Source organism: Rhineura floridana, chromosome 8 (genome assembly GCF_030035675.1).
Source record: "Rhineura floridana isolate rRhiFlo1 chromosome 8, rRhiFlo1.hap2, whole genome shotgun sequence".
Lineage (NCBI taxonomy): Eukaryota > Metazoa > Chordata > Lepidosauria > Squamata > Rhineuridae > Rhineura > Rhineura floridana.
Genome location: NC_084487.1, coordinates 41309151 through 41326027, shown reverse-complemented (window position 1 = coordinate 41326027; position 16877 = coordinate 41309151). Strand labels below are relative to the sequence as shown.

The 16877-nt window shown below is 41.5% G+C and overlaps 1 protein-coding gene across 8 annotated transcripts in view; it reads left to right on the top strand.

Annotated features, from left to right (window-relative positions):
* Positions 1–1212: 1212 nt before the first annotated feature.
* RBFOX2 (RNA binding fox-1 homolog 2) overlaps positions 1213–16877 on the top strand; it is a 252551-nt gene continuing 236886 nt past the window's right edge. For 2 of the 8 annotated variants that reach the window (XM_061639001.1, XM_061639004.1), the window contains exon 1: positions 1215–1871. In XM_061639001.1, the coding sequence (XP_061494985.1) occupies positions 1698–1871 (174 nt within the window). In that variant the 5' untranslated portion in view covers positions 1215–1697. Of the gene's footprint in view, positions 1872–16877 lie in introns of all 8 variants that reach the window. The other 6 variants (XM_061639003.1, XM_061638996.1, XM_061639000.1 and 3 more) reach the window with 6 other exon arrangements.

Sequence of the window (16877 nt, the reverse complement as noted above, 5' to 3'; positions counted from 1 at the left end):
AAAGAAGTGGGAAGGGGCTACCATTATCATATCTAAAGAAGGAGTACCTCTTCTGCCATCAGCCTGTCTGTGTCTTAAGACCTGTGAGAAAAACTGTATTCAAGGGTGAGGAACCTTTTTCAGCCTGAGGGCCACACCCCTTCTGGGCCACCTTCCAAGGGCACCACATCCCAGTGGTGGGTGGGGCCAGAGGCAAAAATGGGCAGAGCAATTACTGTAAATTTCACCTTTGTACAGTAGGCCAGTTTCTACACACACTCTTACAACCCTCTCTATCCTCCATCCAGGCAAGCAAGAGGCATGATAAGATTTCAAGGGCACATTTCAGCCAGACAAAACACTCAAGAAGGATCCAAACCAGGGCCAATGAGGGGCGTGGTTGGGGAGAGTCCTATGGGCCAGAGAAAAAGGCTGGGAGGACTGTGTTTGGTCCCTGGGCCTGAGGTTCTCCACCCCTGCATCTATCTGTATCCCAGTTAGGAAAAACTTGATCTGGCTTCTCCATTATGGCACCTAATTTGTGGAGTGTCCTCCTCTTACAGTTATGACAGGAGCTAATGTTGTCATAATTTCAGTGCAGCATTAAAGATTGTTTTCTCAGGCAGTTGAAGTGTTGCTGTTTTTTTAAAGTGGGCAATTGTTTAGTCCGCCCCCTTTTTTAGGTGCCTGCAGCTGTTTATTTGCATTTATCCTGATGAACTTGTTTTAGTGTTTTACTATTGTTCATACACACATTTGTTTGTGTGTAATTTGTATTTTATGTCGTTCTCTTCCCCGCCTCCCGCCCCCCGCCCCGGTCGAACGAGCGTTGATGAAGGGCGGGCTAGAAATATTTTCAATAAACTAATAAACAATTGATCGTATCGCCATCCTTGACTATCTAATAGGGGCGGCAAGGCTGAAAGGACGATGTTCAAAGGCAGACCGTTTAAGACACAAACTTTCCACTGGGATTGCTTGTAGAAAGAATCCAGCGATGGTGATATGTAAACAGAGAAAACGAGCTTGGCCAGTTCAGCCACAGACAAAGTCGAAGTCTAAAAGCCTAGCGTTTCAGGCAACGTGCACCTTTCCTTTTCCCCTCCCGCCGGGACTGAAGAAAAATCGACTCCTTCAGGCAATCCACTCCCTCGCACGCCCAATCAACCGGCCTTCTATGTATTAACAAGCCAGTGACTCTCAAGTGATCCCGCCCCTTCTTGAAGCCGTTGCCCCACCTACCGCCCCCATTCCCATTCCCGAAGACTGCCGAGTAAGGGGGAGAAGGCCGTGCTCAGTCCTCGCATCTATACGGCATTTCCGGAGATTACCGAGGGACTTCGGCCTCTCCTTCACATTTCCCCCTCCCCGTCTCCGGAGGCGGCTGCTTTTGCTACTGCGGCCGCTACCGCAAGCAGGGTGTCTTTTTCTTCTCGGTTCTTTTCGGCGCTGCCCGGCGGGCCTAAGTCAGTGTTGCGCGTTCTCGGCAGAGCCCCTCGCTCGTGAGTTTCCTGCCCAGAGGTACCCCGCGACCCCCCTTCCCGCCTTAGTCCTCTCGCAGGTCCTGGCCGGACCGGGCTGGGTGGGCCTCTGCGCTACCGCCGTCGCTGCTGCTGCTGGGCTATCGCGACCGGTGACTGAATTGTGGTGACTGTGAGGCGACGAGGACGTCTGCGGCTCCCGCTTGGGGAACCGGGGCGGCCGGGGGTCCGGCTCGGATGGCGGACGGCATCCAGCACCAGCAGCTTGTTCCCGGCGTCGGCGTCCCAGCTCCTCGAGGGATCAAGCGGGAACCCGAACTGGAGCAGCTAATGCCCGGAGGCGACGGAGCCGAGAGCGGCCAAATCAAGAGGCTGCGGACGGAGGCTGAGGTAGACGGAGGCGGCATGCAGGTTAGTAGTGGCGGTGGTGAGGGCAGTGGGGAGGGCGGCGGTGGCGGAGGCGCCTCAGCCGTGAACGGCCTTCCCTGGCCTTAAGGGGAGCAGTCGCTCTCGGCCAGGCACTGCTTGGGAGGCCCTGGGCGCGTGCACGTGCACGTGCGGGCGGGGGCGCGTAAAGCCCGCGCCTAGGGGACATTTCTGCTCAGATGAGCCTGGGGAGGAGCGCCGTGTTGGGGAAATTCTCGCCCGTGGAGCCCTTGCCGGGTCACGGTTTGGGGTCCAGGTCCCTCTCAAGGCATGAAAAAGAAACAGCCGAGGGACTCTAGCTAACAGGGTCGGGGAGGGTAGTGGCTCCCTGAAATCCCATCTTCGTTTGGGAGGAGAGTTGGAGGAAGTATATTGTATGGCTTGCTTCAAGTGTAACAAGCACAGCCCTGTGTGCAAAGCACTTCTGTGTGGAAAACGGCGTGTAACCTACGTGTAGGTCGTCATTGGTGATCATGTAAAACAATCATGCATTTCATTGCATGGTCACGTGCCGTTGATGGTAGGTTTTAAAAAGTGAGAGGAGAAGGTGATGTTCAGTAGGGAGGGAAGATGTTAGAAACAGCCAAAGTTTATTTGAATCACACCCATGACACAGAAGTTTCTTTTTATCTGGTTCTGGTCCACGATAAAGTTTATTAGGCCTCTAATTACCATGTGAGAGAATTATAGGCAGTGCTTTGTGACGCTGTTCAGGGTTTTGTTCGTTCTTGTATCTTGGGCTGCAGTTCTATGCAAGCTTACCTGGGAATGACCCATTTGAACTTGAGGTGACTTAAGGAGTACAGTGCACATGAGATGTCTTGAATTTCACTTAGATCTGGAGCTATTGGAGATAGCTGTGCTGAAGTTTTCAACTCTTTGGAAAAAGATACTTACTCATAAAGATGATACACTCATACTTGTCGCTTGCGCAGGTCGCTAGTGTGCTACTCATCTGAAATGTAAATACAATTCAGATGTGATCAGGCTTGCCCCTCCTACATGACCAAGGATTTACTGCTCAGAGGGAAGCTCAGAGTTGGATCTTGATACAAATTATAGCTTGAGTGAGTTTGTGTATAAAATCCCATGGCATACAGGCCTCACTTAAAGTTAAACTGCTTTTAATAAGTATTCACTTCAGGAACTTTCATGCATTCTGCCAGTGAGTGCAGAGGAAACATCTTGAATTTTATGGTAATCTGCTGGAAATGCCAACCTGAAAATTCAAAAATAATAGGGTATCTTGGAGTTTTGATATAAGTCATATGCACCTGTATTGAGCTGTGATGTACTGAAAAGAGGTGTACAGTAGGGCCTCGCTTGTTGGCGCCCCACTTTTTGGCATTCTGCTAATAGGGCAGTGCGAGCAGGGCAATCAGCTGTAGCGCGGGGAGCTCCAGCTGACAGGGATCAGCTGGAGCATGTAAGCTCCCTGCGCTACAGCTGATTGCGTGCTACAGCTGATCACTGTCAGCTGGAGCTCTCTGCGCTACAGCTGATTGTGTGATTGGCTGTAGGGTGGGGAGCTCATGTGCTACAGCTGAGTAGGTCCCCACTTTTTGGCGGTTTTAGCTTTTCGGCGGGGGCCTGGAACGGAAGCTGCCATATGAATGGGGCCCTACTGTATTTGTTATGGTGTATGGAGTTGTGCTGCTATAGGACGGAACATGTCCTTTAGAGGAAAGGGTATCCTGTAGGAAAATTTTTATTTGCAGCCTTATTTCAGAGTCTACTCTGGCAGTTATAGATTCATAGAAAAGTAGTATCATAGAATAGTAGTCCTGTGCTTGCAAGTAGGTTTTCTTCATTGCTGTCCATGGAAGGGGAAATGAATGTATGCTTATAGCTTTCTTGTTGCTATTACTAAGCAGTGCGTGTTACCAAAGTATGAATGAGGTTGTGAATCTCAGTCATTGATGTTTGTTGTAGGTGGGAGACAATGAAAGTGACACAGAATGAATCAGATACATCAAATTAACCAGGTGGCAGTGAAGGAACAGTAGTATGTCGTGTAGCAGTCTTTGTTATAATATTAACTATATTGGGTACAAATACAGCTTGCATCAGGTTTACTGGCATTCAGTATAAAGTTATTAAATGTCATTTTACAAAGGTATACTCATACCTATTCTTCACTAGTTTAATTTTAGGATTTGGTGTGTTTCATGTTCAAGGAATATCTAAAAATACAATGGATACAAAAAAATGGGGTAGATCTTCTTGTAGCAAGCCCTAGATTCATTCACATCTATAGTTTGTTTTGCCAATCTACCTGATTCGAGTCACTAGACTTGTTGGGTACTTCAAATGCTCAACGTTGATAACAGTGGTCTAATGTGGGCTACAGAACAATCCTAACCAGCAAATTTGCAACAGGATAGATATGCTGGCGTATCTCCCCTGTAAATTAATCTGCATCTTTACTGATTCTGGATAGGGTGTGTGTAGCCAGGATTGCTGGGAGCAGGGGCTAGTGTAGATCCTCATTTTCTTCCTTTCTTGGTTCCTGTGGAGTGAATTTAATTATACCTGCGTTTTTGGTGGTGTGGGTTACACCAAGCTCTATAGGTAGGATCAGTGAATAAAGGGAATTAGGATGTAGCATAATTTTGTTTATCCCACTCCCCATCCCTTGATACACCCCTTTTTTGTCCACTGCACTTGTGTGACTTCTGCTGAATTACCTTCTGCCAGCAGGGCTTTATCTCATCTGGTGTACCTGACATAAGTCATTTATAGCAATTTGAGGCCTGTTCAGCCAGGGGTGAGTGGGGAGAGACGCCACATCCTAATCTTTCCCAACCTATGTTTCTGGGGGTTATGATTGCACCATTAACTTCTGAAGGAGGCCATGCTAGCTTAGTCTGTGCCCACTTCAGCTCATTCATTTCTTGGAGAATGAGTGACAAAGTGCCCCTCTTTCTCCTGAAACATTCTCTAGCTGCTGTTTGCACAGTGTAGTCTACACATATAAAGGCCAGCACAAGAACTTTTGCTAGGAAGCACACTATATGGCAAGTGGTGTGCTAGAGTGCTTACTCTGGTAGGTCTAGAGGCCAGTCTGCTGCATTTCCTCAGGATCAGATCTGCTAGCTAGGAATGGTTGTAATTTAAATCTGCAGGTGAGGATAGAACTCTTTATTTTCAATCAGGGAATCTGCATCTGAAAACGTGCAGTTATTTCTGATCATGGCTGCACAGATGCCATAATTAACATTGCAAGGAAAGAGAGTACCTCTTTAGTGAAGCATTTACTTCCTAGCAATCAAATTTGGGTGTGATCTCCTAATCTGTAACATCATCTCCACTTGTTTCTGGGGCAGTTCAGGGAAATCAGCTTGGTGCAAACTCTCTTCGCTGATGATGGGAGGCAAACTGAGGTTGGGATGGTACAGGGAAAAAGGTGCCTGGTCATTGAGAGAACGAGGAGTATTGAACATGACATTATTTATGGGTATTTATTTAGTATGCAAAAAGTATAATGTTTATCTTCTCTGTCCTAGCAAATAGTCTGTAATTCAGGTTATATTCCAAATCCCGAACTGATTTTGGAAGAAGGTGACTGTTTGGCAGAAGGCCATCCAGTGAGCAATTACAAAACCCTTTTTAGTTCTCACAAGCGCTCTCAACAAATGTATGAGTTGAAATAGATATACAATTTAATAAACGGAGGGAGCACTTCATCTAGGTGCAGGCCTATCATTTGTGGCATCTTTTTTCCTCACATTGCTGGATCGCTTCTTCTCAGTGTGCTGTTCATTGGATATCATTATGCAGTAGCAGCCTGCTAGAACAGAGGAGCCCTGCTGGATCAGACCAAGGCCCTTCTAGTCCAGTAGCCACACAAATGCTTTGCCTGCAAACAGGAAATGAGTGTAATGGCATTCTCCCTGTTTGTTCTCCCCAGCAACTGGTGTTCAGAGGCGTGCTGTCTCTGACCCTTGAGGGGTAATATATAGCCATCATAACTAGTCAATACTACTATTGACAGTATCATTCTCCTTGAATTTGTCTAACCTTCCTTTCAAGCTGTCCAACATAGATGGAAGAAGTGAGCACTTTTTAAAAATTAAAAAAAAACTTTTTGGTATATGTATTTCTAATTGTTAATGATACTTGCCGCCCTGGGCTCCTGCTGGAAGGAAAGGCGGGGTATAAATAAAATAATAAATAAATAAATAATACTTAGGTAGTTGTTACAGTTGTGTATTATGAAAATGATTAAATAGAGGTGTGTTTAGTAACTAAGAGGGGAGACTTGGAGGTGCATCTAGAAAACTAAGAGGGGAGACTTAAAGTATGCTGGAGTTGTTCTGTAGAAGGGTAGAAAGAACTGTACCTTGCTAGTGCCCTTTGTTTCTAGAGGCTTTGTAAAGCTTTATTTAAAAAGAATTGGATTTTCTTCTCTAACCACATGTTTTGCTTAAACTGTTTATGAGGTAAATTGTTTTAAAAATAATTGCTGTGTATACTTCTTTCTGATCTGCAAAGTTAAGAAAATACCCAAAATTGATACAATTCTTAACAGAAATATATTACTCTCCTGAGTGTTGCCTGGACAAATAAGTGGGTGGCTTTGATGCTCTTGCTGATGCAGTCTCAGTTCTTACTCTTTGTAAACAGTGTTTATTCATTGCAGTTTGCTATTTTCTGCTTCAACTCTTGAGTGCCTCTTTGGCTGTGGTTGGTGATCCCAAGTGGATGGGCACTCTTGTGCTGAGGCACACTAATGTTGCATGCAGCTTTCTGGAATTTGTCCCATGTTGTGTGATTCTCTGTTACCTCCTCATATCCAACTAGCCACTGAATTATTTTTCCTTTTTTTTTTTTGAGGTTTCTTCATGGATGGATATTTTAAAATTTATATTGAACACTGAAGGCCTAATTGCTCTCCTTGCTAACTGTGTAAAAGTTTGCTTTGTGGCTTTAGCATCAAGTAGTGTTAATGCGTTTCATGCTTACAAACCATGGGTAGTCCTAGCAAAGCTGTAAGCAATTTGTAGCAAGAGATTTGAGTTCATAATGAATTTGAAATACATCAAATTGGAATTAATATCTTATGGCAGCTATTTCATTGTTATTTTTTTCTTGGCTACTATCCACCAACTGTAGAATATTCCTTAGGCATCACATTTCATGTTAGCCCAGTTTTGCTTGTGATGCAGGAAGAACAAACATATTATTTAGAGATAAGCAATTATTACCATGATAGTGGCCTATGCAATAACAATTTAGGAGTCTTCATATTAAAAATGCACCTTTTGGAATCCGTAAGTAAATGTTCTTGTTTTGATGTTACAATTTTAATACTGGAAATATAAAACCTTAGTATGCATGAAACCAAAAGCATGTTTAGCATATGCGGTGGGATATGTGTGAGAAGATTATGAAGCTGGAGATAATATTCGATAAGTCAGGAGTAGCCAGCTTGGTACCCTGCAGACAACATGCAGTCCCAGCCAGCATGGTCAATGGTAGGAATGATGGAGTTGTAGTTCAACAACATTTGTAGGGAGACTACTTGACTCCCATTGCTATATGCCATACCCTGCTGTTCAGTAGTCTTATAAATTTTGCAGTTTATGGATTTGAAAGCATTCTGTATTATCCTGTACTTCCTGGTTGCCTTTAGAAGAACATGCTGTATGTTAGCTGCCCCAGACATATTTCTCTAGTTTATTCTTAATGGTATACTTTTCAGTTCTTTGTATTCAAATTCTCTTTCTCTTGATTTCTTCTCCACTTCAGTTGATTCGTGAGAGTAAAGGCCTTGGATGTATGCAATCAACTAGTGCCATTGTGCCCCCCCATTGTTTGTCTGCTTAGTTATTTGTATACTACAGGGAAATGAAGATGAATGAACTCTTAACTAATGAACCATAGTAGTTATGATGACACTTCTAATCTTATGTTCAGAGGAATTTAACAATCATGATACAGCTACTGTCAGAAACCTATTCACAGTATAGCACTAACCTAGTTAGTTTACATAGCTTGAAATATTGAATGCCATCCAAAGTTTACTCAGAAACTTTCCTGGAGAATTCAGGCCTTACCACAGTCTTGGTAACATCCAGGTTGGATTACTGTAACACTGTATGTAGGGCTACCTTTAAAAAATATCCAGAAACTCCAGTTGGTGTGGGGTGTCATTACGCTTTTGATAGGATCTTCACTGGCTCCAGATATGTTTCTGGATCTGATTCAAAGGGCTGATACTATCCTTTAGATGGTTTGGGTGTACAATATCTAAAAGATGCCATCTTCCATATATACCTATTCATATGCTTCAGTCATTCAGGAGAGGCCGTACTTCCTGTCCTGCCCCAGCAGGTGAGTAGGAGAGGATCTTGATAGTGGCACTTTGTTTTGGAAAAACTTGCCCTGTGAAATCTAGTTAATTCCTTCTTTCCCTGCTTCCCATAGGAATGCTGTGGAAAGGACATTTTCTTGAGTGGCTCTTCTGCATTTTGGTTTACATTAAGGGATTTTGTTGTTGCAGGTGTTCTTTGACGCTATTTCCTATTTAATTGTTATGATTGCCTTGGAGGTCTCATTTTTGGGACAGAGGGATGGAATACAGTTTTTATCTAAATCAGTAGTAAAGAATGTATATTCTTTGTAGGTGCTGTGGAAGCTTGCTGACTATTGCAAAGATTAGAGCGGGTTGTCATTCCTAATAGCATCTATTAAGTTGTTGCCACTTTAGATTATGATGGACAATGCAGAGGCAGCTTGAAATCTTATAGTAGTTTAGTAGCTGATAATCCCCCACCCACAAATTGCTAAAAAAATGTTGTTTTATACATGATATACCTTAAATTCTGGGCCATAATGGAAGTCTGAAAGGAGTAACTAGGTACAAGAGGATAGTTTGGGGGCAGTGTGCCTTACACCTCGTATGTTTCACTCTTTATCCCCTGCACCAGCAGCAGACAGCTTTGTGCAGTTAGGGTTTCATTATCTAATCCATCTCTGATGAGTCTGAATAAACCCTGTTTGGCCAGTACTGATCTTATTAGTGGGGTGGCATAAAGCTGCTTGAGCTGGGATTGGAACAAATCGGATCATGGCTGCTGTATGAATCCAGGACTTATTTCTTCTATCCAGAGGCGAAGAGGGAAAGAAATAGCTGCAGCATATTGACTGACTACTGAAAGTTGTTTCTTTCAAGCTGAGTTAAATGGCAGATGTGCTGCATTTATGTTGAGAAGGTGTGGACAGTGTCATAAAGAATCAAACACACGCTAATCCTTACCCTGTTTTCTTTCCATGTGTTATAGGAGTGCTGCTGTGATATCCTACCTATGTATAGTCTAATTTTGCATTGTCATTTCACTATCTGTATATATGCACACAGATACAGGTAGGTTGGTTGGTTGATGTGTATCCATGGATAGGGCACCACTGCTTGCAAAACAATTTTGGTGCATATGAACAAATTGCTGTGCACAGAGCAGCATTCCTTCATGCCACACCAACTGGAGACAGGGAACCGTAGAAGGACTTAACTTTGAAACAAATCTTTAGGATTATTGCTATCCTATAGTAATCTCTGCACTCATGGGGCCTGCAGTGCAGAAAAAAACACATGCATGTGTGTTAATTCCACCCCATGCCCATTCTGGAAGAGAAGCAGTTTTGTAATTTAAGACATTTATATACCACCCTTCATCCAAAGGCCACAGGAATGTAGTATTCACAAAATGCAAAAGTTAAAAACAATTACATTTCCTAATAAGCATCCTCATCAAATTATTCATGAGTTATTTCAGTCACTTATACCCTAATCTGAAAGTCAGCTGGAGGAGGTACATCACCTGTTTCCTAAAAGAAATCAATGATGTGGCAAAGCACACCTCAGTGGAAAGAGTGTTCCACATACATGAAGTCACCACTGAAAAGGCCCTTCCAAGGGCCTCAATGCTAAGCACTTCATCCTCCTAACCTACCTCACAGATTTATTGTGGGGATTAAATGAGGAGGGGGAAAATCATGTATACCACCTTTTCTCCTTGGAGAAAAGGTGGGATATAAATGCTGCTAATAATAACAATAACAATCCCATACTCAGCATCTCTTAAAGCGCTTACAGTTCTGCAAATGTTTTGTGGATCCCTTGTATTTTCTGTTCATATTGGAATGTATGCAAATTTGCCATTAGTACGTACTTCTGTCCTGATTTACAGCACACCCTTGGTTTTATTGCTAATTTCTTACTGCTACTTGCTGCTGTACCTTGCTAAACTGTCAAAATTGATTGTATCTGGTATTACAGGATGACTAGTGATGTGGGACATAGTACTGTATGATGCCTTTTTAAAGAATAGATTTGCCCTCTTTGGTTTGGTTTGCTACATGTATGTATTGCTTTGTTCTCAAATGATAGCATACTGAAGGAATTGGAATATTTTGCCTCTGTGGGAGAGAGATCCCTTTTACTGAAAGGATGAATCTATAGGTAGCATCAACCTGGAATCTAGTATTATTATGCAGTATTGTATTTTGTTTCACCAAGAAGAGCAACTTTCCTGTGATATGCATTTATTCTCTTTCTGAAGCATATGGTGATAAACATTGTTTTCAGTAATAAATCTCCAGTATTTGAATAAAATGCTTGCTGAGCAAACCATTTTGATTTTTCACAAAGATGAAAAAATAAAAAATTGAAAACAAGATTGTACCTCTGTTTTATATACAAAAAAAATGAGTGGAATTTTCTGAGGCTTGATATAATCACACCCCATAGAAGGGAAAAAACACTCTATTTATATTAAGGACATTCAAATTCTGCAGTGATTAGTGCAAATTAAGCACTTATGCAAAATCTAAGCCTGCCTCTTTCTAGAAGAAGGTCAAAGTACTTGAGTTTTTTGTCAAGTACTGGGAATACAGGACAAAGGAAAGATAGCAAGGAAGAGGAGGCAGAAGAGAATCAGGGGTTGTTGAGAAAGGGGTCCATAGTAGCCATGAGGGAGGGGCAAAGGGCTGTTCAGGACACTGAAGTGATTTCCAACCACTTAAATGACGGTGTCCTGACTCAAGAAATAATTTGGTGTAGTGCCTGCACAACTCATCTTCAACTTGTTTTTTGTAGCCACATGAACTAGGAACGTGCTTTTATTTATTTATTACATTTATACCCCGCCTTTCTTTTTCATGAAACCCAAGGCAGCTTACATATGGTTCCCATGCAGTCTCCCATCCAGGCACTGACCACACCTGACTCTGGTTAGCTTCAGCAGGGTGCTGGCCTCATGTGCCTTCGGACCATAGCCTGGGACTAACTAAAAACATATTTTCTGAGGATGCTGACCTGTTCAAAATGGTGCAGCAGCTTCCCTGGGCATAGTTTTGCCTGATACAGCTTTATGCCTAATAGTCTTGTTTATAACCAGCCTCTAGAAAGCTAGATATTGGGACCTTTGTTAAATATGGATAGGAACATGGAGGTTCAGGGAAAAAGCTTGTGTGTAGGTGCATGCTGCCTAAATGTAAATGTACTGCCTTCAAGTCGATTCCGACTTGTGGCGACCTTATGAATAGGGTTTTCATGAGGCTGAGAGGCAGTGACTGGCACAAGGTCACCCAGTGAGCTTCATTGCTGTGTGGGGATTCGAACCGTGGTCTCCCACTACGCCACACTGGCCCCTGGCATGCTGCCTAGCCTTTCATAATTCAGTTGTTTGTTCTGTGGCCAACTTGCGAAAGTAATGTAGTGAGTTGGGGATTTTCTAAAGGCTTGTGCTTATCCATAGTTTTACGGTTACACAGGATTTTTGTGATGTGAGCTCCTTAGTTTAAGTCTGCACAATCTTCTGGCTCAACATTATTGCTCCCTGTCCATTTATTTTCCAAAATGCTTTTATATGCTTGTGATCGTTAATACCTGTGATGATTTTGACAGATTTTTCCTCGTGTGAAGGAATAATTTAGGAAGAGATTGGTGGAGATGAGCTATGTTTTTCCATAATTACCTGAGGGGAAAAAATGTAAAAAGTCATGTGTTGTAAAGCAATCTAAATAATAAACAATCTTAGCTGCTCAGTAATCTACCATTTAATTGATAAAATGTAAATATATTTGCATATGACCAAAACCTTGGTATTTGTGCTTTTTTAGATATTGAAGGAAGTCAGTTACTGTTTGAAGGAAAGGCTGTCTTTAATGTTTTTTCATTCCGTATTACAATAATCAGAATTTAGTAGTCTAAAAAAAAATTTGTGGTCCTGCTGATTATAATTTGTCCTCAGCAAGCTTTAGCTGATGCTGCTTTTAATCCTTAGTCCTAATAAACATACATTTTCAAGTTTATCGTGAGCCATCCATGGCTCATAAGGTTTTTAAAATGTATTGCCCTTTTACTTATGAGCATTTTATTAAAATGCAATACCTTATCCATTTGCCTACCATTCTACTATAGGTTCTGTATTCTGTGTTTTGTTATGTTCTGTACAGTCTCTCTCTTTTATTGATATCTTCATTTGGTCCTGAGAGAGCTGTGTGTGTAATCTATGGGTTTGAATTTTGACTTCCTGAACTACTCTTTCTCCATCGTTGGTGATTGAAGCTCTGCTCAGGACTTTCATCTCAACCATGCACCTCCACCATTATCAGTCATAATACAATCATTGGTATAGTTGCTGAGAATGGTAGAGTTGCATTCCTGTTTGTCAGAGTGTATGCTGTGTTGCCCAGTAGATCTAAAACGTTAGCAGGGCATCTACACTTTGACTTAGGCAGATAAGTAGGGATTTTGGCTGAATCTGGTGTTCTTTAAGTTTCCCTTATTCAGATATTAGATTATTACACAATATGTGTGTGTATAACAGCCTCTTTTGAGTGATTGCATCTAAGGGATAAGAAAACCCAGCAAAGGGCCAATTAGAAGCAACTAGTTCCAGTTTGTTGAAGCGTTTTGTTGAGTTGCATTTTATAGTTGCATGGAAGTGACTCTGAAGTGCAGTTGTCGTGAGACAATTCCACTGCTTAAGAATTAGAGCCACATTCTGTTCCCACCCATTACCGTTTTTGCATTGTATTTTATTATGTATTGTATTATTATGTATTGTTGAATTTAATGTTGTACGTCGCCTAGAGTGGTTTCGGCCAGATAGGCGACACAAAAATTAAATTTATTATTATTATTATTATTATTAATACAATCAGTTCTAAATTCAAGGCAAATGCATGGCTGTTGTTGAATAGATTTTGAAATATATTTCTTCTAGTGTTCTGAGATCAAATTGCATCCTTTGGGAACAAGATTACTAGCATCATCATTATTACATTTATATCTCTCCTTTCCCCCAAGGAGCTCAAGGTGATGTACAGACATCACCTGATATTATCCTCACAACAACCCTGTTAGGCTGAGAGACAGTGACTGGCCCAAGGTAACCTTCATGGTTGAGTGGAAATTTGGACACTGGTTTCCCAGGTCCCAGTCCAACACTCTAACCACTGCACCACACTGGCTTACATTAACATGTTCTGCAGGTAATTCTGCTACATGTGATGGTCCTGGGTTTTTCCTGTTTTCTCATTTTAAAGGCCTTTATGTGCTAATTTTTTTGTGTTTGCAGCTAAATATTGATTTGAAGCAAGCCTTTCTGCTGGCCTTCATCTGACAGTTGCCTATATTTGACAGTGTTTAATTTAGCTTTGAAATATATCAAGACCTTTAGGGACCACTCACACTAGGGTGTGTGACTTGTGTCATGCACACACTTTTATTTTTAAAAGTATTTCTATACTGCTGTATCATAAAATATCTGGATGGAAGACAGTATTAAAACATAAAGCACCCTTATTCCACACATTATTCCAAGTTGATAGAACAGGACTGAGATTGTAGTATGTTATTCTGTCTGTTAAAACTGTGGGAGTCATGACAATTGCCTTTATATTTAAATGATGTTGTCCAAAGGGAGAGAGATTATTTGAATAGTCTCCTGGTTTAAGATTTGGCTGTGTTTATGTTGGTTTTTAAGTAACAGTAATGTTAGGATATCTCTATTGGTGTGCATAGCATTTGCAATTTTGGTGTGATCATTGGGGAAGAAAAATTTAGGCTTTGATAGGGATATTGATATAATCTGCTTGATAGACACGAAAACTGTTTCTAGGCCAATTGAGGAGCACAAGTTTTCTACTTTGGTATCATGTGCAGAAAAATAGAACTTCTGCCATTCTAATTGTTTTGAGTACATTCTGGTGGTTTGTGTTTTCTCTCTAACTGCAATGAATGTATTGTGCAAGACATAACTGGGACCTTTATTTTGGGGATAGTAATTAAAAGTATAGAGGGTTTCTTTTTTTCTCTTTGCCCATTATGGCGATGTCAGGTTTTTCCAATGGTGCTTGTCTGTGGCATAACAAAACAAAACTACTCTTTAGTGCTGTACTATAAAAAGCAGAAACAAGAACAGTTTGGACCCATTTCCTCCTCAGTATATGATCAGATTCCTTTCTGTGTTCTAACAGAAGTGAACTAAATAAGTGCCCTTACGTAATGTTTCTCTGTAATGTCAACAAATTCTCTTTCCCTAGAGGCTCTTCAGGTCCTGAGATCTGAACCCAGCTCAAGCTCCTACAGCAAGCCAGGGATGCAAAGGCCTTTTCGGTTTGCTTATTTTAAGAGGCCTTTGCAGATAAATCGAGTAATTACTACCATCAGGGGATATGCCCAGATATGCTGACCCAACAAGGTCTCGCTTTTTATTTAGTATCATGTGGGATGGTCGGAGACTGTAACTATGATGGCAGGCATATCATTTGGTGTCTGTGGTTGCAGTAGAGGGGTGTGTGGGAGGGGCTTTCCTACACTTAGGTCTTCCTACTTCTGAGAGAGATGGAAATATTAAAAGTATCTTAGCTTGCTGTAGCCTTTAAATCTCCCCCCCCCTTTTGTTTGCTCCTGGCTCAGTCAGATATGATGTAATCAGCAATAGAATATATGAACATTTTGTGTGTGTATCGTTTCTCTCCCTTCTCTTTTTCTCTTGTCCCCACCCTTGAGCTTAAAAATTCTCCCCGTAAAGAAAACTATTATTGTATGCTTCTGTACTTCAGGCCAGAGTGTTTGGGTTCTTTGTATGACTGCTATCTTTTTTTGTTCTGCATTTTGAAATGCAGTTAAAATAATGTGTGTAGGCATCTCTTGTTTCTTGGTTAGCTTGCAGGGTTCCCATAGGCATCTATGGCTACTGTGAATAGGATGCTGGACTAGATGGGCCATTGGTTGATCCAGCAAGCTGTTATAAGAATTTGGATTTAAAATTTGCTATGTGTTCTTTTGTGTGTGTGCCACACAAAACCTATAGTACAAATTGAAGAAGTATGACATATTCATAACTTCTGTTATTTTTGCTTTTGCAGACACATTGATTTTCCAGGAATGTAGGAAAATCCTGATATGGCATAAGCCTATGATTATTTCTGAAACATCCAAACTAGGAAGTGGCTTTTGTATCAACCTATGTATCTGAAACAGTTCTGCAAAACAAACAAATGTAGTAGTTCCTGTGGTTTGTTTCTTCCTTTATGAAAACTGTTGTTTCAAGATATTGTAGAAACCTACAGGGAATTATGAATGAGATTACTGAATTGTGTTCTGGGTAAGAAACAGTTATAAAAGATGACTTAAATCACTAAGCAGATACCATTATCTTAAATACTGAATTTGAACTGGCCCTTTTCCTTTGCAATTTGCAGAGCAGTTCTAACCCTGGCTGGGGAGCAATGCACCATGGCAGATCAGTGGGCACTGCTGGATCTGCAATACGGTGTTCCATGCTATGCTAGCTGGGGCTGGTGTAGCAACTGGTTCTGGCCCAATGCTATCAAGCAATGGCAGTGGGGCCAGCTCCAGGAGATGTCCCTTAGATGTCCCATTTTGGGGCTTTTTGCAGGTTACCACTGGTGGAAATTCTGCTAGCATACTTTTACCTGTCTGCACTTTCAGTGGGCAGAATGGGGAGCTCCACACCATAAGAATGACACCATCCAAACTTTCTCCAGCATGGCAGATCAGGGGGAGAGTTGGATTGCAGCCAAAATTACTTTAAAAAAGCATAATGTGTTCCTTTTCATGAAAACAACAATTAAAATAAGGTATTTACTGATACCGCTTCAATGATAGTAGTTTTTCTACCTAAGAAAAAAAGTAAATTACATTTCCTGATAAGAAAAGATGTCTAAAATGGTGACAGATTACATGTAGAAATCCTCAAGTTTGAAGGATGTTTCTGTTGAGGAGTACATTTCAATGTTTATAGAATGTTTATAAATCTCAGGTAGAGAAAAGAGATAAAATAGAAATAAGAGTTCACACAGGTGGGCTCTGGATAAATATGGAACACAGGATGACATCTTCTGAAACCAGAGACTATGTATTAATGTCTGTATGTCTTTTTCAATTTCTGTTATTCAGTTGCGAAAATACTACTGCTCCACAATCAGTACAATATATATCATATTTGTGACCTTAAAAAGTAAAGCCAATCCGTTATTTTTTCTTCTTTTATGATAAGATGTTTCCCCACACCCCGAGGACAGCATTGATTCCCTGTGCTAAGTTAACTTACCTGATAGGGATTTCCCAAAGCCCCTATCAGGTTCCCTATATTTACCAGATATGTGGTTGGAAGCCAGAAAGGAGAAAGAGGCCTCCCTGGATCCATCTATCATAGCGCACAGCTGTAGCTGTCTTGCCCCTTCCATCTCTGGTCTAGAAAGCATAGGAGACTCAGTGCAGTCCGCTGTACTGAGTAAGCTGCATATCTGAGACAGCCAGGGCTTAGATGCATACTGAGAGGAACAATGGGCTTTCCATTGACTTGTGTCAGCTTGGTGTGGTAATGGTGTGATTAGAGTGTTGTGCATGTATGTTAATGTAGGAGTTGTATCTGGTTCTGAATGAATGAATAGAATTTATTACGGTCGAGGACCAGCAATACAAATACAAATCATCCAAATATCAGGATA